This window comes from Syngnathoides biaculeatus, chromosome 2 (genome assembly GCF_019802595.1).
Source record: "Syngnathoides biaculeatus isolate LvHL_M chromosome 2, ASM1980259v1, whole genome shotgun sequence".
Lineage (NCBI taxonomy): Eukaryota > Metazoa > Chordata > Actinopteri > Syngnathiformes > Syngnathidae > Syngnathoides > Syngnathoides biaculeatus.
In genome coordinates this window covers 18,998,663-19,024,629 of record NC_084641.1, presented here as the reverse complement: position 1 = coordinate 19,024,629, position 25,967 = coordinate 18,998,663, and the positions used below count along the sequence as shown (strand labels likewise).

The 25,967-nt window shown below is 42.5% G+C and overlaps 3 protein-coding genes across 8 annotated transcripts; 1 reads left to right on the top strand and 2 right to left on the bottom strand.

Moving 5' to 3' along the window:
• Positions 1-1,043: 1,043 nt before the first annotated feature.
• Positions 1,044-13,046, bottom strand: coq10a (coenzyme Q10A). 2 transcript variants are annotated; one of them, XR_009797742.1, is made up of 6 exons: positions 12,518-13,046; positions 9,657-9,806; positions 8,092-8,284; positions 7,718-7,819; positions 6,635-7,621; positions 1,044-1,276 (listed from the first exon to the last, which is right to left on the bottom strand). XR_009797742.1 is itself a non-coding variant. In XM_061839399.1 (5 exons), the coding sequence occupies exons 1-5, from the start codon at positions 12,652-12,654 to the stop codon at positions 7,454-7,456; spliced, it is 750 nt and encodes a 249-aa protein (XP_061695383.1). In that variant the 5' UTR covers positions 12,655-13,046; the 3' UTR covers positions 3,794-7,453. The 2 variants fall into 2 exon arrangements, 1 of the variants encoding a protein (XP_061695383.1); XM_061839399.1 differs by lacking the exon at positions 1,044-1,276 and having other exon boundaries at positions 3,794-7,621.
• Positions 13,047-13,312: 266 nt separating this feature from the next.
• pmelb (premelanosome protein b) lies at positions 13,313-22,109 on the top strand. 5 transcript variants are annotated; one of them, XM_061839360.1, is made up of 13 exons: positions 13,313-13,463; positions 15,965-16,060; positions 16,955-17,050; positions 17,272-17,418; positions 17,646-17,774; positions 17,908-18,069; positions 18,230-18,562; positions 18,631-18,858; positions 19,509-19,649; positions 19,769-19,868; positions 20,553-20,758; positions 20,846-20,936; positions 21,892-22,109. In XM_061839360.1, exons 2-13 carry the CDS (start codon positions 16,000-16,002, stop codon positions 22,052-22,054), a joined length of 1,857 nt encoding a protein of 618 aa, XP_061695344.1. In that variant the 5' UTR covers positions 13,313-13,463; positions 15,965-15,999; the 3' UTR covers positions 22,055-22,109. The 5 variants fall into 5 exon arrangements, with proteins under 5 accessions (XP_061695344.1, XP_061695370.1, XP_061695351.1 ...); XM_061839386.1 differs by having other exon boundaries at positions 15,893-16,060; positions 18,703-18,858; XM_061839367.1 differs by having other exon boundaries at positions 15,893-16,060; positions 19,512-19,649.
• A 339-nt stretch (positions 22,110-22,448) lies between these two features.
• LOC133510885 (tubulin alpha-1B chain) lies at positions 22,449-25,477 on the bottom strand. The gene is made up of 4 exons (XM_061839338.1): positions 25,358-25,477; positions 24,039-24,261; positions 23,806-23,954; positions 22,449-23,566 (listed from the first exon to the last, which is right to left on the bottom strand). The coding sequence occupies exons 1-4, from the start codon at positions 25,358-25,360 to the stop codon at positions 22,586-22,588; spliced, it is 1,356 nt and encodes a 451-aa protein (XP_061695322.1). The 5' UTR covers positions 25,361-25,477; the 3' UTR covers positions 22,449-22,585.
• Positions 25,478-25,967: the final 490 nt, after the last annotated feature.

Genomic DNA, 25,967 nt, shown 5'->3' with positions numbered 1-25,967 from the left:
TGTCTCTATGTGCCCTGCGATTGGCTGGCAACCAGTTCGGGGTTTGCCCCGCCTCCTGCCCTTTGACAGCTGGGATAGGCTCCAGCACTCCCTGTGACCCTCATGAGAATAAGCAGCAAAGAAAATAGATGGATGGATGGATGGAAATGCAAACATTTTTTGGGCAAGAATGTTATATGTGTACCCCCACATATCAAAACATGGTATTTTCTAATTAAATGGGTTAATTCATCACCTATACACGGATCAGTGGATTGATGGTTTGAACCGATACTAGGATATTGTAAACCATAATGTACCTGTAATCTGTGTAAAGTTATCGCAGCGCGTGTGGGGGCCAGGGGGTGCTATCCTGAGAGAGTTGAGGCTACCAGCTAGTGGTCTTGTGTTCAAATGGGGGGGGGGACCTGCAACGTGATATTTCTTTCATCATTGTCAGTTTGTGCACTGGAATTTGATAAGGAAATTAATGGCAAAGATGCTTTTTTTCCCTGTTATTACAATGTGATTTTAAAATTGAGCAATTAACTTCTCTTCAAAGGCCAAATATTCATTGAAGGCACTGCAATCGTTATGAGGCCACATCATGCTGGCTTGGCAGAGGGAACCAAGTTTTTAAAAGTAAATGACTTGTTATTCCGCAAACGTTGTTGTCATGCTGCTTTTTTTGTGTGTAAAACAAGTATTGACAGAAACCCAGACATTAAACTACAATACAAACCCCACTTCTGATACATTTATTTATCAAATTATGATGGCAAATATGTATTTGGTCACATACAAACAAGCACGATTTCCAACTCTCACAGTCATTACCTGTCCAGAGCTCCCCTCCGAACTCCAAACGAAAGCAAGACCAAAGAGCTGTCAAAGGACATCAGAAAAGAATTGTAGACCTGCAGCAGCAACTTTCTCGGGGCTGTCATTCCACCCGGCAGCCCCTGCAGTTTTTGTGACACATTCCTTCAGTTGGACGTTTTGTGAAACAACAACAAGATCCGTGCAGAAGTTGGAGAGTCAAGTCATGAAGTGGAAAGCACTGGGTCAGCAGACTTTTTACTTTTATGGCCATGGATGGAAACTCCAAGAAGGAAGGGAGCCCCATCTTGGAAATCGACACCCTCAAGCGCGCTCAAGGACAAGCCAGATGCTGTCTGGACAAAAGGCCGACAATCCGACGAGCTGTTGGGCCGTGAAGAAGTATGACCGGAGCGTCTGCCGACACATTTTAAAAGGTTGAAGGGTGGATGTGCTGCGTTCATCGCCAACTTCGTGGCTGTGAGAAAACATTCCACAGGTAAGTTAGAAAGATTTACTTTGACACTGTTAAAGTTTGTTCGTAAAGGTTCTTTTTATTATTGTTAGCTTAATTCACTTGAACAAAGTTTTTGTTTACGGTAGTTGTTGTTCACTGTTCACTCTGCTTCACCTTTATAGGCTGACGGTTTTTCGCAAAAAAGCGATGTAAATATTTTTCTAAACTTCATCAGAAAACACTTTCTGTGAATTTTTTTTAAATATTTCATAATACAGAACTCTGCAAATTGAATTAGATTTTCTGACTGAAATAAGACTTCGCACAGACAACAAATGAACAAAGCGTTTAGCATGTATTTTCCCATCGCGAGTCCTTGTTTCTAAAAATATATCTTTACTGATTGACTTAAAATTTAATATTTTATGACAAAAATTTTCATTTTTTATTTTTATTTTTTTTGCTGTGTTATGATAGCGATTCACAGCGTATTTTGGGAAAAGTTAACGTCATGGAAATCGGGCCCGAGGTAATATGCAAGGTTTCTTGGTAGTCACGGTGTTCTATGTCTTTCCTTTGCATTTAGCCTTTTTTGGCTTACCAAAAATCCTCCATGTTAGCAGAACTGGAAAAAAATGTCAAGCTCAACCCTACCAGTTTTAATTCTAAATGCCAAACTTTGAGGGGAAAAACCCCACCATAATCCAACCTATAAACCGTGTCCTCCACACGGTTTGGGGGTACCAAGATGGCGGCCAGTGGCTTCACCCAATCGACATACTACTCGATGTGTATGCGCTATCGAGTCTTTTTTTTTTTTAGATCAGCGGTTACTTCAGATCAGTGCCACCCAGCCAATCCAGTTACGCTTTCTTAGTATGTGACTAAAAGCGTAACCGCAACTGGCTGGGTGTTCGGTTCTGATGTGACCTGAAGTAACCCTGGCTGGTTGCACAGACAGTGAATTTCAGACAGCGAATTGTAGCAACTACTGAATATGCAATCACTTATACATATCTAATCCTGTTTTCTATGGCATTTCAAATTCAAATCCTGGTGCCACTAATTTACTTCCAGACTCATCTCTACAACCTGGTCATGAGTTGAATTTGTAACTGAGTTGTGCGTCATGACACTAAAATCCACTTTTGCTGTTCCTCAGCCACGCAAGGCCTCCCAATGTGCTGTGCTTTGCATGACCAGCCGCCAACCTCAGCTTGAGAAAAGAGGCCAACGGGCTTGAATAATTTCAATAAATAAAAATGAATGCCTTCTCTACAGCTGTCATTTGAAAGCGAAGTCAATTGTTTACATCAGTGATTCCCAAACAGTGTGCCGCGAGCACTCCAGGTGTGCCGTGGGAAGTTATCCAATTTTATGTCATTGCTAAAAAAAAACCATATTTATTTACAAGAAATAATATATCTTTATTCATCCATTTATGCCAGTGAGGCACAATGACAGAATGGGGGGAAAAAAAATCCTCGTCTATTGGATGGGAGGAACTACATACAGTAATTAATCAATCCATTTTTGGTGGTGTTTACTTTTGTTGGTGTGCTGTGGGATTTTTCAATTGTAAAATATGTCCCTTGGCGCTACAAAGATTTGAAATCACTGGTTTACATCACGGGTGTCAAACTCAAGGCCCGGGGGCCAGATTCGGCCCGCCACATGATTTTATGTGGCCCACGAAGGCAAATCATGTCAACGTCCACAATCAAATCTGTACCAAAATTTCAAATTTTTTTTCATTTCTGATTCCAAAACTAGTCTAGAAATTTCATGATGAGGCAGTTAGATTTTTATGGTTTCACAGTCCTGATCGCCCCCTCAGGGGAAACCGTGACAAAAATGAGTTTGACACCCTTGGTTTACATATAAGAAAGATCTACAGTTGCGCCACCATGATTCCTATTTCACTTTAACTGTATCTTATATTTGTAATGTTACATTACGGTGGAGCATTGGCCTCACAGTTCAGAGGATCGGGGTTCAAAACCTTGTGGCGTTTTTGTCGTCATCTGTTCAGTTTACATCAGCAGTAGTCAATTGCGTTTCCACCACGGCGAAGGATCCTGGTCTATATTGTTTACAAAAATTTGTTGAAAGGTCTTGGGGGGGGGGGAAGAGAATGGCTGGATGACTCCAAAAGCTGCACACATTGAAAATAAGGATTTTTATTTATGTACAATATCAGCTCCAAAGTTACAGTTGAGCTCATGTACAACAAAGGGGCATCGCGATAACCTAAATGCTCAAAATGTTCCTGCCTTGTGTTTTTCCTGCAGATTTAACACACAAAAAAATGGACTCTTAAATATAGAAGTAAATTTTCTTCTGCTCCAACACTGCAACATTAGTTCATCAATTTCACAATTTTTCTCACATGGGTAAAGAAGTGAGGTCTTCTAAAAAAAAAAAAAAAAATGTATAGACCTTTGGTAACAAAGTAAAGATCTTAATGTTGTCTATATTTTACAGTGTGTGAAGAACACACATGAGTCACATCTATGCAGAAATTAAAAAAAAAAAAAAAAAAAAAAAAAAACAGCTTAACAGATTTTGTCGCCCAACAGCGTCAACACTGCGGTCTTGTTTTCATGCGTACATTTGCTGGGTAAGGTGGGAAAACGTTCATTTGGGCTTGTAGCCTACAAAATTGGGATTTTTGCACATTGTCGCTGTCAAACCGAGAGAAAGTGATTTTCAAATAAAAATAAAACTTTTGTTTTCCTGCCTCAGGGAATACTGAAAAATTGCCTTTTTTTGCTGAAAATCGTTTACCAAATTGAGAAAAAAAATATCCTGTGTTGACTATATTTTTGTATGCGGGGGGGGGGGGGGTGATGCAACCATTTAATTGATTCTTTAGTGAATAAAATTAGCTTTAAAGTTTTTTTTTTTTTTTTTTAAATCTCATTTTCAGTATCTGGAAAAACAATCTTAATTTTGTTTTCAGGGGTAAAAAAAGCAATAACTCCCAGAATTGAGAAGCCTGCGTTTCAACATTTACTCTCGTCAATAACAAATGCAGGTATGCATAAATCCCTTCCACCTTCATTTGCACGCAAATGAAAGTATTTAGTTGTAACTGAACACTTTTTTTTTAACATATCCAGATAAAAACAATGGAACTAAATTCATAGATTAGAGCGTGACTTGCTGAGATCAACCAAAGTTGAAGGTCCTCGATTTCAAGTTGGACACTGCTGGGCTACAAAATGAGTGCACATGCATGCAAAAGTCACAGCACCACAACAGGCAAGTTAAAGTGCAGACAAAAAAACAAACCTGTGAACACTCTTCTTGTCCCAAACATGGCACATTATAATATCTCCTATCCCCCACCCATGGCCCCAAGGGGGGGGAAAAAAAAAATACACTAACCATAAATAAAGTGCTTGGCACCAAGCTCACTATCATCCTGCAAAGCAAATACACTACTCACAAAAAGTTTGGGGTGACATAAAGGGTTTGATTTCAGGATGAATGCGCTTTAAACTTTGTAGAATCCAAACTGATCTTACAGCATCGTCAGCAGGTTGAGACGCTGGAAAAGTCTCAGAAAGGCAAAGAAGTGCACGTCCCGGGAAATAATCATTCAAATACTAGGGATACATTAACTATCGACTGCGCCAATATCCGGCACGTTTACACATCAGAATTTTTTTTTATATTTTAAAATTCAATACCCAATAACAGCAATTTAAAACTGCATAAACTTCAGGGAAGTATGCAATTTGCTGTAGATAAGATCTAAGATGTGTTTTAATTCAACCGCTGGGCCTGGGACTTCCCTCCACTTTTTCAATTTTAAGAACAAAGCTGCGTATTGTTGAGAAAAGGAAAAAAAAAAAAAAAAGTAAAATGACATTTTTGGCCCCTGAAAAAAAGTCTACCTGTGTGTTTAAAAAAATAAATACATTTTGCTGCTCTTATTGGAGTACAATTGTGCAAAAACTGAATTGGACCTGTAGTCAGGTTTTGAGAAGGTCAAATTAAGTTCAGAGGGAGCACATCTGCCTCACATTTCTGAGGACCTGGGTTGGAACCCAGCCTCACCTGAGTGGTGTTTGCTGGTGTGGATTTTCCACCACTTTTTCCTCCCACATCCCAAAAATATGCATGGTCGGTGAATTGAAGACTAAACTGAGCGTCAGCTCAGCGATTGGCAGGGGACCAGCTCAGGGTGGACCCGGTCTGTCGCCCAAAGGCAGCCGGGATTGGCACCAAGAAAACTACGGCCCGAGTGAGGATAAGCAGTTCATACGTTCACCTTTAAAAATTTATAGTGCATACTAGAATCATCCTAATGTCCTTAACTTTTTGTGAGTACTGTACTGGTATAAAAGGAAATCAAAGTGAATGGTGTGCAGGACTGTCATGATACTTTTTTTTTTTTTTTTTTAAAGGCAATATATTTTCCAAAAAATAATCATGATATATGATTTAAGTATATTTATTTTGTTTCAGAAATCAGGAAAAATAATGCCCGCCTTAACCTTTGCATCTGTTAATTGGGGACTTACAACTCAAAGCAAAGCCCTGAACATCGCTTAACTGTTAGCTCACGGGCTAGTTAATTAGCTCTAAGGAAAGCTCATGTACTTGCTCGTTGGCTCACAAGCGAGCAAACGATTTACATTTTTCATTGAATCCGTAACATTTTGTGTTAATAGAGCTCGTGCACCTGTGTCATAAAAATCACGTGACTTTTGTTTACCTCGCCATATTGCCGATCAAGCAAAGCGTTGCTCGATGCTAAGTGTTTTGGAGACGACACGGAAATATGTCTTGTACCACGACGCCCGAAGTCTTGTTCGATACCGTTAAATATTTAGGTCATAATAAACGAAGGTGTGTGTGGAAAAATTCGATAAACTCAGGATAGAGAACCCGTATTTAATGAAGTCAATGTTTTCGGCGATAAAAAAATTGGACTGCCAATTCGCTTCTGCTTGTCTTGGAAAACTGGATCTACACATGGATCTGGTAAGTAAGTCGTCGATTTGTATGGAAAAGTTTGAAATCGTAGAAAAGTCTGGACTCATACGAATACTTCGTTGCTGGATCTGTTCTCAAACAGGACTAAATCCCACATAGTGAGGCGGCCCACTCAGATTTGTTTCAATACAAATACCAATATTTTAATAAATAACCCCTGGTTTTACACAAACTCGCATTCGTTATGATTGAGAAAAAAAAAAGGGCAGAGTCCTCTCCACAGAACGTACTACGAAGCGATTGCGGCCAGACTTTACCTCCGTAAACCTCTGCGACAGACACTTTTTAAAAATATGCATTGTTCTTTAGTGAGCCAACTTGTCATTATAAATACTTTTTGGTAATTTGAGATTTGAGAAGAATAATTCCTACCTGAAATGAAGCGACCGCGACCCAGGCGTGTGTATTTTGGTTGGGCACCATCCATCATATTTAATTGCCGAAATCCGTCGATTATTTTCTGGTCTTTTCCGCTGGTATTCCATAGGATGATCGCTTTTGAAGAACTGTCTTGTTTGTTGTGACAACCAACAGCACAACAAGTCTCTGCATTGTGAATATTCTGATCCGGGTCAATGCACTGTCGAGCAGCGCTTTTTGACCGGCAATATGGCGCCGTGAAAATGGTGACGTCACGTGCAAGAGCTCTATGGGTGACCAGCACACACAACAAGTCTGAGTGAAGTGCTGACATTTTAAACGAGCTGTGTAGTTCCTTAACATGTTAGTACGCCAAGTAGCTTGTTACGTTGCGAACATAATACAGATGACTTTCCTGTAAATTTCTGTTCAAGTGTGAAGGAAGCAAGGCTTTTCAATATTGGACGCGGAGTGCGCCGGTTTGCCAGCGTTCTACGAGCCCACTAGCGCCAAATGAGACAGCCGTCCAACTCTTAACAGATCACAATGTATCAAGCATGGAACAATTAAGTTAATATAGTAATTAGCATGACAGCCCCAAAGGTCGTGGAATAGGTTTTACTTCAGGGTCACAACGGAACATGACTCCCCTTCAGGATGAACCTCTGGCTTGGTTGCCTTTTAAAAATTAAATAAAAGCACGTGTTGTTCGGCAGTTTATTTTTTTTTCGTTGTTCTAGCTTTTGTACATGAACTCGCTGGACACCGTCCTGTGTTCGACGGGGGCGACTAAGCAGCAACTTCATGCAGGTTGGGCATTAAGGCCGGACATCACGTCTGGTGGACCTCGTGGAACATGAGCTCTCGTGGGATACGGGTCTCCGGGCCGTACAGCTTGCAGGCGCGCCGCTCGAAAGCGGCCACGTTCTGCTTGACCACCTCGTCGAAAAACATGGCTGCCAGCTGCGAGTGCAGAAGGGAGCGGAATTCGAAGGATATCTGGTGAGGAGAGAAAAAAAAAAAAAAAAGGGCGGGAGGTTCAGGAACTGCAAAACGGTCCTGGCAACATCATAGAGACCAAGGGCTGGGACTTACAGAAAAGTCTACAGTGCAGGTGCGGGGGTAGCCAGGAATGCCGGGACTGAAGCGCCAGATGGTTTCCAGGTGATTGAACAGCTTTCCGTCCGTGCACACGGCCTGAAGTCAGCCGCAGAAAAATAGCAGAACCAAAGTCAAGACCCTCAACTGGTGAGCAACTGCAGTTGTAAATCAAGCAAGAAAGGGGAAGAATTCCAAGTACAAAGCTTCAACAATGAAGGTCGCATCGCCGCAAGCGGCAACGATGCGCTTGTTCATGATTGGCACGTTTTAGTCACATGCTGTGACGATGTACTCACCGTTCCTCCCAGTGACATTAATGCAGATCAAAACAAACTAAAAATGAATCCAATCTCTTGCCGTCCACTCACCTTGACCAGATGCGGCCGCACGGAGCTGATCATGGAGGTGTAGCGCTCCACCACGGGCGGGAAGCCCACCTCCAGTTGGGCTTTGCAGTGGCCCGCCCGCTTGGCCACGGTCTGAGACTTCTTGCACCACGGGACGAAGAGCTTGTAGTCGTCCACGTTGGCCACCACGTCGTACATCTCCAGCATGGAGTACCTAGTGTGTGGGGAGCAACACAGTCAGCGAGGGGCGAAGGAATCATGCGTGGCTCATTTCACACACACGTAACTGTGAGTCTCGGGATGCGCATGTCATGGAATTTTTTTTTTTTTTCCCCCCCTCAATGGCACTTATATATAATATTAACGCATAATAAAGACTTGTCTCCATCTTGTAAATTCTGCCCTGGTAATCAAACATACTAGCACAACTGTGGAGCACAGCTTTTCACAATAAGAGCAAGTAAATAAGACCGTTATACTGTGTGGTCAAATACAGTGCTGAAATCACACAGTGGCACAGTAAAGTCTCAAACAATTTTACATTGCTTAATTTATGTATGTATGTAAGCTTAGGTTTATGTTTAATCCTTGTTTTGGTTCATGATGGCATTTAACATATATATGCACTCAATAGGAACTCTCATTGGGGACTTCATTTTGTGCATCTTCACTAGCTAAGGATTTATGACCTTACGTGAGGATTTTGAAAAATGTTTCGACAACAAAGTTTTGGAATTGTTCAATGTATTCAAGTTAAAAAAGAATCCCAGAGAAAAATATTCAAAATAAAATTCCCCACTGAAACCCGCCTCTGTTTGAAGACACGATGAACCATAATCTTTTTATTAAAGTAGTAGAATAATTAGTAATATAAATTAGTAACAAAAAATTCAGATTGTTGAAAAAAATTAGCATAGTAATTTTACAATTTGTAAAGGCTAACAAATATAGCAGTAGGATAAAACTTATGTACAGTCATAATTGCTCATTTCATGTGATTACATTTTTTTTTTAAATAGTAAAATATCTTAAAGTCACAAAATATCAAATGCATTTTATACTATTACGCATACATTTTCTGTACCACTTATTCTCACTAGGGTTGCAGCTGTGCCGGAGCTGATCCCAGCTATCTTCGGAAGAGAGGTGCCCTGCACCCTGAATTGGTCGCCAGCCAATCGCAGGGCACATATGAACAACCAATAACCAGTCGCACAGTTGGAGGCAAGTTAGAGTCTTCAATCAAGCTACCACAGTTGATTTTGTTGTGGAAGGAAATCAGACTTCACAATGGCGGGGCCAATATTGAACCTCTGTCCACAGAACTGTGAGGCAGATGTGCTAACCAGTCTCTTAGCATGCTGCCAAATATTATACAATTTGTTAGTTACTCAAATTAGAGATATAATCAATCGGTGCAAAAAAGTACCCAAAAAACTGTGGGTACTGTCTTAAAACTAAGGGTTATCGTTACCCCATCCCGGTTTGAGTTACATATTGTACATTGAGCTATAATCACCTGAGTCCAAAATGCGTACATGTTGCAAGAGGAGCAAAAAGAAAACCCGCTCAGCAGCGGCCATTACCCAAGTATCCTGCGCTCAGAGTACTCCTTCCTTTTGTTGGTGAGGCTGATGAAGTTCCTGCTCTGGGGAACACTCGCCATGGCGTCCCAGTCGTGAAGGCCGAGCACTCTGGGAGATCTGGTCATCAAAATGCCGCATGAGGACAAATGTCTGAGAGGGGACAGGGGACGCCAATGAGTGTGAAGAAATTACCAACGGGTTGGGTGACCGCAGGTACGCTCCCAACAGGCACAATAGCACCCACAAAAGACAATGACACGCGTACACGAGGACACACAGTTGGCTCCTGCTGGTGTTTTCCCAGCTGACATGTGACGAGTGCTCCTGCGTCACTTAACGTTGGAATGCGGCTTCTGGTACCTGACCTCCACAAGCCAAGACTGGTCTAGAAATATCTCAGTCAGCAGGTGGTTGGAAAAAGCCTTTTTGCCCTTTCAGGTACAAGCAAACATTTTCACCCAACGCCTAACTCCCACTTGTTTTGTGTCAAGTTTATGACGTGCTATTCATTAGGGATAAACTGACACCACAGTAAAGAATAATAGTACTGACATTTGTGTACTTGAATTGGTCATGAAAATGCGTTTTATATGAATCACATGTTCGGATGTACAAAATCATTTCTTGAACATTGGTAGACTTTTCACTTATAAATAACCCTTTTTGGAGTAACACCTTATCATGAATGACTTTTTTTTTTTTCCACAGGTTTGACCCCAATTTTACTTATACGAAGGCAAGAAACAAAGTGGTATATATCATCACTTGCTCTTTTTTTTTACTCTTCACTTCACTCTGTGCTCCACTAACAATACAGTACCAAGCTCAAAACATGATACGCTTAAGCACAGGTGTCAAACTCAAGGCCCGGGGACCCAATCTGGCCCGCCACATGATTTTATGTGGCCCGCAAATCATAATCTAGAGTGTTAAATTCCATGATTCTTGTAAAAATCTGGACTAAAATTTCTAATTGTCATATCCTAAAGGATAAAATTGAGATATTACAAGCATTTTTGTTACGAAACGTGAATAGTTGAAAAACACCTTGATTTCTGATTCCAAAACTAATTCATAAATTGATGTGATGATGACAAAATATTTTTGTTTCACAGTCATGATGGCCCTCTGAGGGAAATGGGAAAACAATGTGGCCCTGCTCTAAAGTAAAGCCTGACATGTTTGTGAGATTCCCGCCTAGCTGGAGACAGGTAAAAGGTTCACTGGTCTGCAATAAGCTGATCGGTGTCAAGAACGTGGATGGTCGACACGCCAGAGAGCAAGCAAGGGAGGCAGAAGACTGGGCAAAATGAAGACTGGGCCAGATGACTCTCCAGCCACAGAGCATGGAGGGGAGACACTGAAGTCCTACACAGGTGAGCAAAACCACCGAAGCTAACTTTTGGCTAACGAATGGTGGGTGACTCAGTAGCAGCAGACAGTTGATAGCTATTTAAATACAGTTTTGGGATGCCAATGTTAGTTCGAGCAAGCAAAATCTAACAAATCATTTTAAGTTCAACATTCATACATCTTTAAAAAATGGATAAAACGAGCTACAAAATAAAAACAGCAGAGGGGGGGCATACATATACCTTTCAGATATGAACTGCTACAGAAGCAATTCCCAGTACTTAGGAGTCAATATCAGGACTTGTGGTCAGTACTTCTCAAAATATTTTTTTTTTCAGTTTCTCCACTTACATGTTAACAAAAAAAAACATCTGACAAATATAACCCAAGCGCACTTAAAAGGCTGTTTTTAAATGATTTCCTGAAAAAGAAAAACTGGTGTAGTGAGCAACAGACATTGAAAAGGTCAGCCAAGGGTATCAACAGTTATTGTTGACAGAAACATGAGAAGAAACACCTCCACAGGGCAGGGGTGAACTTGAGATATTACAATCCATTGAGAAAAGAAATATGCAAACCATATCACAACATCCAAATCTCTTCGACAAAAAATAAATAAATAAAATCATGCAACAAGACAATAACCCAAAGCACAACACAACAAAGGATATCATCAGGGGCAGAAAAGTGGATGGTCGTCGACTGCCCAAGTCAATCACCAGACCTTAACACAAAAGAGCATGCATTGCCCGTCCTGAAGGGAGAAACCCCTCAAAACAAACAAGAACCAAAACAGGCTACAGAAATGGCTCAGAAAAGCATTCCATGTGATAATGCAAGTCAGGTTAAGTCACTTGTTCAAGGTTGATGATGTTATCACAAGGGTTATGCCACCAAAGAAATGCTGTTTGTATATTTAGAAATGTGTGCGCCAATACTTTTGGTCACTTGAAAGGTGGGTGATTTTAAACAAAAAGGTCTGTCCTGAGTTTTCTCACACATCTAGATGTAAATGCCATTATATAAACGCTTGAATTCAGAACTTCCATCTCAGATTTCATCTTTTGATCTGAAACAAACCTCTTCAGTATACAACAACAAAAAAAGGGATTGACCTTGCCGTACGAATACTTTAGCAGGGGGGTGCAGGTACGGTTGAATACTGGCACTGATTCCCAGGTAAGAATTGCTACTGTGCCAGTTCACATGTGAAAGCTCCCCATCCAAATAAGTAAGTAGGTCGGTAGCTCGCTTGCTAGCTCGCAAGGAAGGAAGCGGTCACTGGGCTCTGGGCACTAGTCCAGAAAAATGCCCGACCGTCAAGTTACAGTTTTTATTTGTATGATAAACACTAATACTGCAGCAACCAAACGTTGCTTCCTGTGCCGCAATTCATAACCTTATTCGTAACCAAGGAACCCCTGTACTCGTAATTTGGCGTCGCAGTAATCACTTTACGTTATGGTACAGTACTAGTTGCCGAAACTATGTTTGCTGGTCTTTCTTACCTGATGTTTTGTCGCGTGCACATTCGGGGCACCGCTGGGCGGCAGGAACGCGGAGAGCCCACAATGGCCATCTGAAGGTAGTCGCTAAAAGTCCGCACACCCATGGGCAGCCTCCGGGCGGCGGTCGCGGCTGCCATCAAAACAGCCGCTCGGTGTCAATATGAGGAGAACCTGCGTCGAGGGCGCTGAACCAAACGGAACACCGAAAGAAAGAGGGGGAAAAGAGCCCGTTCCAGAGGTACTCTTTGCCCGAAATGTAGCATTCGCTGACGAGTTGGCGACGCAGGTGATGCTAGCTAAGCGCTAGCTAACATTAGCCGGCAAGAGAGGTATCGTAATAGTCCGAATCGGCGCGACATAAAGCCAAAACATCACTCGCGACCTCACATCGCCCCTGGTCATAAACCAAGGAAAACCTGTCGAGTATTTTTTTTTCTTTTCTTCGGTGCCTAAGAGCGCCTAACTGCGGACGACCTTCTGCTTCTAAATAAAACGCCGGTGGGACGAACAACTCGTTCTCCTCGTCACCTCAAAGCGCCACTTGAACAAAATGCTGCCACCTAATGTGCCGGAGGAGAGAATATCACAACGTTTGACCTAAAAATACAGAAATGCGATACACTGAGCCACGACGACGGTCGTAACGTAAATCTGTCTTATCTCAGACCAACTTTCCCCGTTGAACCGAATGTAAATACCATCACAGCCCTCATAAAACACGCCCCCCACCCCTCCAAAAATTTGTTACATTTTTTATTAAAGTTCTTTTTCAATAGAATACTAGCGGGAGAGAAGAAGCCAGAAGAATGGGAGGACACGTGTGCTAGTCCCCATTTTTAAGAACAAATGCAATGTTCAGAACTGTGGGAACTACAGAGGAATAAAGATGATGAGGCACACAATGAAGTCATGGGAAAGAGTAGTGGAGGATAGACTCAGGACAGAAGTAAGTATCCGTGAGCAACAGTATGGTTTCATGCCGAGAAAGAGTACCACAGGCTCACTAATTGCCTTGAGGATGCTCGTGGAAAAATACAGAGACGGGGCTACATTGTATCTTTGTAGATCTAGAGAAAGCCTATGACAGAGTGTGGTACTGCATGCGCAAGTCTGGTGTGGCGGAGAAATATGTTAAAATAGTATTGGACATGTATGTGGGCAGCAGAATAGCGGTGAGATGTGCCCTTGGTGTGTCAGAAGAAATTAAGGTGGATGCGGAACTATAAGTCATGAATAATAATTTCTTCAACGACTGTTCAAGTTACTTTAAAAAAGGGTTTGGTAACAAAAAAAAGTGCTTGCAATATCTGAGAGTTATTATTAATTTCACTTGAGACTTTGAAATTTTGATACAGATTCGAGCAAGAATCATCTGAGTTGAGCACATGCTTTGTTTTTTCCGGGCCACATCAAATGATGTGCTGAGCCGGATCTGGCACCCAGGCCTCGAGTTGGACGGCTATGAATTGTAGATGGAAGTGAAGTCTGTCGGCGCACAGTGACGGGAAGTGTGATCGTAATCAGTGTATGATTGATAAATGTGTGCTGATGTTGACAGTTTGACACTGGAACAGATTGACAGGTGTCCCCAGCATTAGGTGCTTTAACATGGCGACCGATGAATTTGATTTCCTTTGAATGGACACATTGTCTTTTTTTACATGTCAGTGTTATGCACATGATAAGGAAACCAAAAAAAATCTTCTAACAAAGTGACTTTATAGCTGCTGGTCCAGAAAGACAAAGCCGGATGAATTTAGGGAGTCACATGTGCCTTCATAATCCTCCTTATTGTCGCATTCCTCTCATTTCTTTGTCCACCAAATCGCTTCCTTGTAGTTGCATGTGTGACCCATTGTTGTAGTAACACAAAAAAAAGATGCATAAATTGTATTTTTTGGGGGGGACTACGCTTTTATCTTAATATCTTTTATTTCCAGTTGTTTTCATTTTTCTGAAGGTTTTGCATGAAGTGTTGGTTTGACATCAGGCGGTCATTATTATTGCTATCATAACTCTACAATCTTCACACTAGATCTGATAAATTGTGGCCTAATGGGTCAGGTGACTTGAGATTTAGGAGAGCACTTGTGTGGCATTTTGAAAGCACATGAGTTTTTGAATGTGTATTAACACTAAACCATCATTTGATGAACTGGTTGCAGGCTACCTCTAAAGCCTCTCTTTGTGGGCTTGCATCAAGAAATAAATATGATAATATCACCATGCAAGATTGATGTGAACATTAAAAATAACAAGATGAAATCTGTGCTGTGTGATTACTTTTTGTAATAAATGATAAACAGGGGGCGGCAGTTGGAAAGCGTTGGCCTCATAGTTTTGAGATCCCGTGCCTACGTGGGTTTTCTCCGGGCACTCCGGTTTCCTCCCACTTCCCCAAAACATGCAACATTAATCGGACACTCTAAATTGTGCCAAGGTGCGTCTGTTTGTCTCTATGTGCCCTGCGATTGGGTGGCAACCAGTTCAGGGTGTACCCCTCCTCCTGCCGGTTGACAGCTGGGATAGGCTCCAGCACTCCCCCCAACCCTTGTGAGGATAAGTGGCTAAGAAAATGGATGGATGGATGGATGGATGGATGGATGGATGGATGATAATCAGGTGCAAACAAATAGTACATACTTATAAGCACTGTACATTGAATACCATATCACATGGTACTTCAACTTAATTCATCTTTTTAGATTGTAGTCGCACTATTATGATATCATCAGCCAGAATACCGGTCTCTCTCGCGGTATCTTCCATAACAGATTTGACACTGTGCTAGGAAATAATTGCTTGAACCGTCTTTAAGATTATAATGCCCGGGTTTCAAATTTCATCAAGCAATATTTATGGTATTGTGCAGGTAGTTTGCTGGGGTATACTGCATCATATTTTTTCCAATTACTTTGATCTCTTGTGTCGCTAAGGTAATCAATATGTGAGAAACAGCAGGCCCTCTTTACAAAAAAAATGTATCCTCATTAGTTTGTTCCTATATTGCATTACTGTTAGTTCTCATCTGGTTTATTACAATTTTTTGGAGATTTCACTCATAAGATGAATGATAAGGGTGACTTGCCGCTTGCCAAATTTTGAACCCACATTTACTGCAACCTTTTTGGCCCTCTATTAATAAAAAAGAGAAGTTGCATTTGCACTTTTGTCATGTCACATCAGGATCAGAGATTTAAGAGATGGCTTATTGCATACACGGACACAACTTTCATCCTTGCACACACGATGTGCGTATTTCTCAATTGTTCTCCATCCATCTATCCATTCTCCACAATCCTCCATATTCATCCCAAATGTGCGGTTACTAGTTTCAATGCAGGTGCCACTCCTACTGTGTGTGTTTGTGCGTAGGACCTCCTTTGTCTGCTGACACATGCCGGGGTCAAACATGAGTGAGTTTATAAAGCTTCTTCCCCGCTGCAGCCGCTCATTTAAAGGGATACTTGACAAAGGTGAACATGATGAATACATCGGCTGTGCTGCTACTCCTGGCGGTGGCCGCCTCACACTCTGTGGCCAGTAAGTATTCAAATATTTTTAACTCTCCAAGTTGCTCAATTAATCCACTTTATATACTGCAATTTTAATACAGTTAAAGTAATGGTAATTTTAATTTTTTTATTAAAATTATATTTCTAATCTCTTATATGTATTCAAATAAATTTATTAAAACGTTCATGAAAGGATCGAAAATGTTCAATACTGTCTGATGATTAGCAATATATTTTATTATATTTTTTTACTGCTCAATTTGTAAGAAATATCTTTTAATAGTTTCCATTTGGTTAATATGTAAAGTTATTGTGTTGTCAATGTTTGTGGAAGATGGCATATTTGTGGTATCACAACTCAGGTAGGTTTTGTTTCTCAAATGATGTCTTTTTTTTTCTGAGCTATCAACTCCTTCATGCATGAATGAAAATTCTGCCAAATATGCCAAACTGATTTGTGAATTTAGCACCTTTTGTTGTTACTATAAACAATGTACCTACATGAAATTGATAAGATTTGTAAATGTTTTAATAACCTATGTTGTCTGAGAAAGAACTCTTGTGTAAACACGATCAGGTTTTAAAAAAATATATGTTGAATACTGTAAAGTTTCTTGCAGATGACACTTCTTTTTTTCCTGCTTGGAAAAAAAAGAATACTTTATTTTTGCTTGTTTGAATCCAAATTTAATCCTATGACTTTTTAATCTGCTTTAAAGTCTCACACAGCTGAGGGTCACATGAGAAGGATTGAAGGAAGTGAGCACATTCAGACACCATCGGACATTTTGTGTCTGTGAATAAAAAAATAGAGTAGCGATGCTGAAAGATGTTAGCCTGATTACAGCATCGCTCACCAAAGTGAAACAGTCATCCCTGAACTAAATCTTTTCCTTCTTTTTTGAAATGATATTAATTTTAGAGCCCAAAAATGGCTTCACTCGCTATCCATCCTGGAACACCAAGCTCTACCCAATCTGGAAAGCTGGAGACCTCCGTTACAGAGACTCCTGGAAAGGTTTGCATCTCAAACCACTGCTTGCTACATAATCAAATATCATATTTGGCTACGTGAAATGTGTATTTTAAATGTTTTTTTGTAGGGACCAGTCCAAGGTGTCTCAGTTAGAACAGGCTAAAACTCGCCCGCAATACTAAATGAGGATAAGCATTACGTAGAAAATGGTGTTGTTTAGACACATTGGGGTTTGTTTGTTTTTCTGTGCGCTCTTTGCACAGGTGGGAAAGTAACATTCAACGTCGCCAACGACTCGCCAACTCTCACTGGAGCCAAAGTGACCTTCACCATTGACTTGGAATTCCCCCACAACCAAAAAGTGCAGGCTGATGGAGATGTGGTCTGGGCACATGACTGCGTTGTTAATGGTAACGATTATGCCTGCTTACACACAATACTTAATATGCATAGGAATGCAAAAATGGTTCGGTTCATCATTTTGGTCCATATTAAGAACAAATATGGCTCGAGCCACCACTGAACCTTTTCCACGACCAATTATACCAAGAAAGCACACACACAAGTAGTTGACTTGATATTGTAATTTCTTCATTATGTGAATTCTGAGAGATGATCTTCAAATGTTTGTATGTAGGAACCAGATACGAGGCATCACAGGCAGTTTTCCCAACTCAGAACTCAGACTGGGAAGCTGTTTTTCCCGATGGGACACCAATCAAGAAAGACAAAAAGCCCAACTATGTGTTTGTGTGGAAGACCTGGGGTAACTAAAACCCCCTTGTTTCCGAGTGTTTAATACATAGCTGTCATCTTGGCTATTATTGATGTATTTGAAAAGGAACTTAATCTAGCATTGCTCATTTTGACAGAAAGATAAGCAATCGTGTCGTTGGCAGGTCACTACTGGCAGGTGGCAGATGGTCCCGCTTCCACTCTGACCATCGACACAGCTGACATCCCATTGGGCTCCTACACCATGGACATTGTCATCTACCACTACCGGAGCAAAGAGAAATTCATTCCTCTGGGTTACGCCTCAACTCAGTTCTCTATCACCGGTAAGAAATTCTGAAGGATTTCCCTGACATCACTGATTGTCCGGAAAAAGTCCTTGTCGTATATGCAATACTCGTTCGTACAACTTCTACTGAAGTTACCAAGAATTGTTCCTTGTTTGCTTGAACAATAAATCAGACTGGAACTTTTTCCTCTCTGCAGATCAAATCCCATTTGCTGTCTCCTTGGACCAAGTGGATGACATTCTGGCCGGAGACATGAGCTTCGTCCTGAACAGGGCCATCGCCTTCAGCGTCAGCCTGCACGACCCGAGCCAGTTCCTGAGCGACGCCGACATCACCTTTAACTGGGATTTTGGGGACGACAGTGGGGCCCTCATATCCAGAGAGCTGACTGTTACTCACACCTATGTCAGCTCTGGCTCATACAAGCCCCACGTGGTGGTCCAGGCGGTGATCCCAGACAAGTCTTGCAACCCTCCAGTGGAGACCACAACCAAGGCCCTCGCACCACCCAGTGATCAGGGGACCTTGGGTATGCCGTGTGTTCATCATTACAGACATGATGAGCCTCTCAGTGTCAATAAACATGTCCTGTGGTAGCTCCTGCGGTCCCCCATCTGGCTTCCAGCAAAGCAACTGGTTTGAGGACCAATGCACTTTCTTTGGACACAGAGGAGGACAACGGGGAAGATGAGACCTCCACCACTCAGACCGCCCAGGAAGGAGCTCCATCAGACAAGACGCCCTCCCCCACCAACTACGAGTTGCCCGCCGGCCCTGCCTCCAACACCTTGAGCGAGGATACGAGCAGTGATACGACAATGGAAGGTAAAGATGGTGCCAGGTAGGGGTTGAAAAATGATGACGATTAGAAGTGCCCATGAAAATTATTTTGGGCATTTAAGTAGTGTGCTACAAAATGGTGATTTGTTTTCACTGGACTAAATCCGTAGAGAAGCCCCCAGTGGTGGGATTTTGAACCTACAGTATACTGTATACACAAATGACAAAGTCATTGTATGTACTGGGCTTTCGGTTGAAATTTCAGGATGGATCTAAAATGCTAAAATTTGCCCTTCTCTACATTTTTCGGGTGGGTGGTGGTTGTTCACATTTCCCTAATATTGAGTCCTGGGGCCTGCGCCCTCCTCGGTTGTCAGGGAAAAGGGGGTCCTCACTTGGGTCCCTGCATTCCTCTCCCCTCTCTTGATTCCCTCCCCTGTTATTCCTTGAGGTGGGTGCTTAACATGGGCTTGCTTTTGCCAGATTGTGACCCATTTTTTTTAACAGATGGCAGCTGGCTCTTGTGTTGGGCTTTGCTGATTGTTGGGGACCCTTTCCTTTCTGGGGGTGGGAGGGGTGGTACTGGGGGTGTAACGTGCCATCCGTGGTCACGGTTTTGACACAAATGAGTTTTTGTGTTAACTCTATTTCTGATGGATTCCTGTATGTGATTCCCGTTCGCCCTTGTTCATCAGCAGGGTTAAAGCGACCGATGTTAGCCAGAGGCCAAGCAGCTGTGGTCCTCATTGCCAAAAGGGAAACAAAGGGCAAACCCACCGACGATGACTGCGTGACGTATCGATATGGCTCCTTTTCCGCTGACATTCAAGTGGTTGGTGAGTTACTTGTCGTTACTCATACACAATCTTGTGATTAAAAACTTACAGTACGTATACTGCAAGTGATTATTGGTGTAAGCAGTTTTAGCGTTCCCTTTTTTTTTTTTTTTTTCCAGAGGCTATCAACAAAGTTGAAATCATACAAATGGACAACGTCATGGCAAAACCAGGAATGAACAACAACGCTATTGATCTTACTGTAACCTGCCAGGGAAGGTGAATGCACCCTCCAGCACATCTATGAACTCTTTATGATAGAACCTGTGCTTCAGAATTCTCGTTGCCCTTTGATTTTTTTTTTCCTCTCTATATAATGATTGAGGGAGACAAGGTAGACGACTGGGTAGCACACCAGCCTCACAGTTCTGAAGACCTGGGTTGAAATATGGCCTCAGCTGTGTGGAGTTTGCATGTTCTTTGTCTGCATGGCTTTTCTATGGGTACTCTTGTTTCCTCCCACATTCCAAAAACATGCATGGTAGGTTGATTGAAGACTCTCATGGGCCCTCAGGTCTCAATGTGAGTTGTTTATTTACAGTGTATGTGCCCTTTGAATAGCTGGCGCCCATAGTCAGCTGGGATATGCTCCAGCATGTCTGCGATAAGCGGTATGGAAAATGGATGGAGGGATGGACAAAATAATAGATACAGAAATAATTCCTTCCTTTGTGTAAAACTGTTGAAATAGTTCTTCACTGTCATAAAACAGAAAAAATAGGGAAGCACTGTTGATGTGAATCGTCAAACATGTCACTTTCAAAACATAAAAACAGTAAATCCGAATAACTGAAAGTGTCTGTGGATGTCCTGTTTTGTTTACTTTGCATAATTTCCTGTATGAATTTTATTTTTGAATCTGTATTTCACATTTTTACTGATGCATCTCTCCTGCTCGCTCAGCTTCCCCAAACAGGTGTGTAGCGTGATTCTGGATGCCGAGTGCTTCAAACCAATTCACACGAGATGCAACATGGTGGAGCCCTCCAAAGAATGCCAGATGGTGTTGCATCACTTCTTCAACGACTCCGGCATCTACTGCATCAACGTGTCCATGGCCAACGACGTCAGCTTGGCCGCCACTAGCGCCAAAGTCAACATTCATATGGGTCAGTATTGATGCGGTTGCTCAGTCTCACCCTTTCTTTCCACTTTAACCTGCTTAGTGACACAGCTACCCTCTGTGTTTGTTTCAGGCTTGGGGGTGTCCTCTTCCAGCATCATCGCTGCCGTGCTGGGTGTCATGCTCCTCATTTTGTGTCTCGCAATAGTGGCCTTCTCTTTCAAGTAAATTGTTTTTTGTATCTATCTATCTATATCTATCTATCTATCTATCTATCTATCTATCTATCTATCTATCTATCTATCTATCTATCTATCTATCTATCTATCTATCTATCTATCTATCTATCTATCTATCTATCTATCTATATATTTACGTGCATAAACACACACAAACATCTATTTATATATATATATTTTAACGTTTTGAAGCTACTAAGTGGTTGTGCCTTTATTTTTGTATTACGTACAAAAAATCGATAGTTTTTCTAGCAAAATTACAAATTAAGTGTTCAGACGCAAGAGCAGATATATCCATTTTTGTTGTTTCTGTAAATTCTTTATTTATACAGAAACAACAAAAATGAACATATTTGCTTTTGCGTCTGAACTCTTCAAATTTACAGGAGACTCAAGTGTCAGTAAAGTGCCTCAAAACGCCATTACTTTAGTTGTCCACCAGGGTGTGCCTCTAGACTACAGTTGTATAAAATAAAATAAACCATAAATGCCTCCTTGCTGCGACTGACTGGTGACCAGTTCAGGTGTAGTCTGCCTTTGGCCTGAAGTTAACCGGGATAGGTTCCAGCACTCTCACCGCCCTTGTGAGGATAAGCGGCTTGGAAAATGGATGGGTGGATGTCACCCTTGATGCATTGCTAGAGCTGTTTTGAAGGTGCACATCTCAAGACACAAGAGTCTTTGCTGCATCACGAAATAAACAAAATGCGAATATTGTGAAGGACAGGTGAGTTTTTTTTTTCTATTTTTTACAGACTGTTATCCCTTTCGAAAATTTACTTTTCTGATTTAAAGCCATCTGTATGCACACCACATGAAGCCAGCACAATATGTGGATATGAATTGGATACGTGGGACATTTTTCTTTTAGTGTATACACCTTCTGTAGCATGTAGACCTCCACTTTTATGGGACTTAATATGTGCGCGTCACTCAACAGGCGCCTGAAGTCCTACCACCAGCTGAAGGAGGACATCCGAGGGGCCGAGGACCCCCAGGCTGGCTTGTGTCACAGAGGCCCCGCGACATCAGTGCTGTGGAAGTTGCTCAACAGACGAGGAGTGGTCACCCAATGCCCCCTGCTCCAACACAGACTCGTGTGAACAAGACCCGATCTAGATCGCAGCTTCTTCTCACTGCTCCCTTTTTCTACTTCATTTTAAAACAAAAATATGCTTTTTTTTTTTTTTTTTTTTTAAACATTGAACATGTGTATCAGTTTCATGTACATCCAAATATGTGGGAGGTTTTACACCTGAATTTTGTACTTGATAAAAGAAATTTTGCTAATCAAAGCATTTTATCACCACTAAGTTTGTGCTTTTCCATTAAAGTTTGCTTGGAGCATTTACGTTATCCTTCATTTGGAGAACTCTAACAATTAGCAACACTAATGCTGTAGTTATGGGCCCATTATTGTTGAAACGGAAGAACAATCAATTTATTCTAAAGTCCAACATTTTATCATATGATTATAAAAAGATCCATAAGACATTTTCACTTGTCACAGGATTTTATTTAGAGCCTAGATGAACATTTGGAAGAATCTTTAACAGCCAAATCTGGCAACTGACCAACAGACACTTGTCTGGAAAGTACACATTACAATTCAATTTCCTGTTTTCTTGTGGCTTTTAATATTCTTCTCCTTCCTCCTCTCCTTCACCTTCAATGGAGTCGACGCCAACCTCCTCGTAATCCTTCTCCAGAGCCGCCATGTCTTCTCTGGCCTCGGAGAACTCTCCCTCCTCCATGCCCTCGCCCACGTACCAGTGCACGAAGGCGCGCTTGGCGTACATCAGGTCAAACTTGTGGTCGAGACGGGCCCAGGCTTCTGCGATGGCGGTGGTGTTGCTCAGCATGCACACAGCCCTCTGGACCTTGGCCAGGTCCCCGCCTGGAACCACGGTGGGAGGCTGGTAGTTGATGCCCACCTTGAAACCGGTGGGGCACCAGTCTACAAACTGGATGGTACGCTTGGTTTTGATGGTGGCGATGGCAGCGTTGACATCTTTGGGCACTACGTCGCCACGGAAAAGCAAGCAACAGGCCATGTACTTGCCGTGGCGAGGATCACATTTGACCATCTGGTTGGCGGGCTCAAAGCAGGCATTGGTGATTTCTGCCACCGAGAGCTGCTCGTGGTACGCCTTCTCGGCGGAGATGACGGGGGCGTAGGTGGCCAGGGGGAAGTGGATACGGGGGTAGGGCACCAAGTTGGTCTGGAACTCTGTCAGATCCACATTGAGGGCACCATCGAAGCGAAGGGAAGCAGTAATGGAGGATACGATCTGACTAATCAGCCTGTTCAGGTTGGTGTAAGTCGGACGCTCGATGTCGAGGTTCCTGCGGCAGATGTCGTAGATGGCCTCGTTGTCGACCATGAAGGCGCAGTCGGAGTGCTCGAGGGTGGTGTGAGTGGTCAGGATGGAGTTGTAGGGCTCCACCACAGCGGTGGACACCTGGGGAGCCGGGTAGATGGAGAACTCCAGCTTGGACTTCTTGCCGTAATCTACGGACAGGCGCTCCATCAGCAGGGAGGTAAAACCTGAGCCGGTACCACCTCCGAAGCTGTGGAACACCAAGAAGCCCTGGAGGCCAGTGCACTGGTCGGCCTAGGGAAACAAAAGACGAGCGACGTGTTATTGTGGCACTCTGGATTCCTTACGCCATCCAAAAGCACGTATGCTAGCTTCTTCGAATTAGTCAATCATGTGAGTCTTCAGTCTGCGATTGACAGGTGTTTGGTATACAAACAACGTCAGCTGGGACAGATTCTAGCTCACCCAAGACCGTGTTTAGGAAAATTGGTAAAGAAAGGACAATCACGTTAACCCTTTGTGAGGTTACACACCAGTTTGCGGATCCTGTCCAGCACCAGGTCAATGATCTCCTTGCCGATTGTGTAGTGTCCGCGGGCGTAGTTGTTGGCGGCGTCCTCCTTGCCGGTGATCAGCTGCTCGGGGTGGAAGAGCTGCCGGTAGGTCCCAGTGCGCACCTCATCTGAGGAGATTCAGTATAAATGAGTTTTACATATTGTGGATCCATCCATCCAGAAACTGATTTCTACAAGGGTGACGGTTTTACCGATGACAGTGGGCTCCAGATCCACAAAAACAGCCCTTGGGACGTGTTTGCCAGCTCCAGTCTCGCTAAAGAAGGTGTTGAAGGAATCATCACCGCCTCCCAGAGTCTTGTCGCTGGGCATCTGTCCATCTGGCTGAATGCCGTGCTCCAGGCAGTACAGCTCCCAGCATGCATTGCCGATCTGGACGCCAGCCTGACCAACGTGGATGGAGATACACTCACGCTGTGCGGGAGGGGGCGGGGTAGGGGTAGATATTTAAATTAATTGAGATGTCATTTTACTTACAGTGTCACAGCTCCACCTTCATAAAATGAAATAAAAATCAAACAGCATTATTGTTGAATTGTGCTATTGCGCCCCTATCGTTTGCTGCACAAATTGCAGCACGAGACACCACCCTGCAGCATGACAACCCGCAGGGGACACAAACGCTGAAGACCCCCGACTCACACGCCTCCCCACCCACGCAGGAATAAAACGCTCTTTTGTTACGTGCTGTCTTCTTTTTTTCCACCCCTTCTCTTCGCTTGTCTTTCATGCAACACTCTCCTCTTTTGGCAAGGAAATGCAAACGAGATGCGCATGCGCGTGCACGCTCTCCTTCTGGAATATTCCACTTGCTCTCCTCCACTGAGGATGCACAATCACCGCCTTGTAGCGGGTAAAAAGGGAGCAAAATCTAATGCCCCCAAACCTCAGAAAATAGTGGAAGCCTCATCAATTCATTAAACCAAAACGTTACATTCGCCTTTTTATCTGAATCAAATTTGAATTATTCCACCCAAAATAAAGTCAATAATGAATTAATAATCTACTTATAAATTGATAATGAGCCGCATTCATCCATCCCCACCCAGCCGAGCCCCTCCCTAAAATCCAACGTCGGTTGCAAGATGCCACAGTTATTTATTTATTTATTTCTAAAATTATTATTCCCAAATTTTGGGACAAAACTAACAAAATACAAAACTAAATACATTTTTTAAAAAAATTGAATTTGGACACTTGTTTTGTGCTTCTCCCACCTCAGTACCACTAGTCATTGTTCCCATCTCCACGCACACATACACGCACGCGCCCACACACACTTAACAACCTGCTATCGCTGTGCAATAAATGAAACCGAGAAACCCTCATGAAAAATATAACAATTGTTAATAGCGCAATCAGTGTAAATATGAGAATTTGACCAAATTACAGAACCACGGCGACAACCTTAGCGTCCTCCTGTCAGGATCCGACTCACTTTTCTTTTTAATCTCTGTAAAGAACCTTAAAAAACACGCGCGCGCGCGCACACAAATGACGTTGTACTCACCATGTTTTCGTCTCGGGCTCAAAGCAGGAGAGAGGAGGAAGAAAAAGATTTGCGTTGCGTGTTGTACCCAACGGGGTCGATGCAACAACTGCTGAATGGGAGGGAGGCGCTTGCACATTTATACGCGCACGGCAGTATTGGGGCACAGCGAGAACAGCGCTCTACTGCCCCCTGTTGGCGACGTTTGTCTTGAGGGGAAAAAAATCCTCGGGATGTACTGCAATACTGCTCAAAATTCGCAATTATTGCCATTATGTAGCGATTGTTTTCAGCTTTTTTGCGACTTGCATGCAATCGTGCTTCATTGTCCACGACCAGACTTTTGGTTCCCGGTTGTTATTGTGCAGAGAAATGAAGAAGCCTCCCGTGCATGCAGTTCTTTAGGCGTGGCATTGAGCAATCAATAGAAAGCCGCATGGTGCAGATGGATTTTATCGACCCTTTGTTAGGGTTCGGGTTGCCTTACTATCCTTTCATCAACCGATTTAGTTTTTTTCTTATTGACTGTCTTTAAAAGTTAATATCTATCTATCTATCTATCTATCTATCTATCTATCTATCTATCTATCTATCTATCTATCTATCTATCTATCTATCTATCTATCTATCT

Coding starts and splice junctions, on each gene's coding strand:
- coq10a (XM_061839399.1), bottom strand. CDS start 12,654: ATGGCAGCCGCGACCGCCGCCCGGAGGCTGCCCATGGGTGTGCGGACT. Junction 9,807..12,517: donor TGCACGCGACAAAACATCAG/GTAAGAAAGACC, acceptor GTCCCCTCTCAG/ACATTTGTCCTCATGCGGCA. Junction 8,285..9,656: donor TCTGAGCGCAGGATACTTGG/GTAATGGCCGCT, acceptor CCCACACACTAG/GTACTCCATGCTGGAGATGT.
- pmelb (XM_061839360.1), top strand. CDS start 16,000: ATGATGAATACATCGGCTGTGCTGCTACTCCTGGCGGTGGCCGCCTCA. Junction 17,419..17,645: donor ACATGACTGCGTTGTTAATG/GTAACGATTATG, acceptor GTTTGTATGTAG/GAACCAGATACGAGGCATCA. Junction 19,650..19,768: donor CGCTGACATTCAAGTGGTTG/GTGAGTTACTTG, acceptor TTTTTTTTCCAG/AGGCTATCAACAAAGTTGAA.
- LOC133510885 (XM_061839338.1), bottom strand. Junction 23,955..24,038: donor TCTGGAGCCCACTGTCATCG/GTAAAACCGTCA, acceptor GAATCTCCTCAG/ATGAGGTGCGCACTGGGACC. Junction 23,567..23,805: donor TGGACAGGATCCGCAAACTG/GTGTGTAACCTC, acceptor TTGTTTCCCTAG/GCCGACCAGTGCACTGGCCT.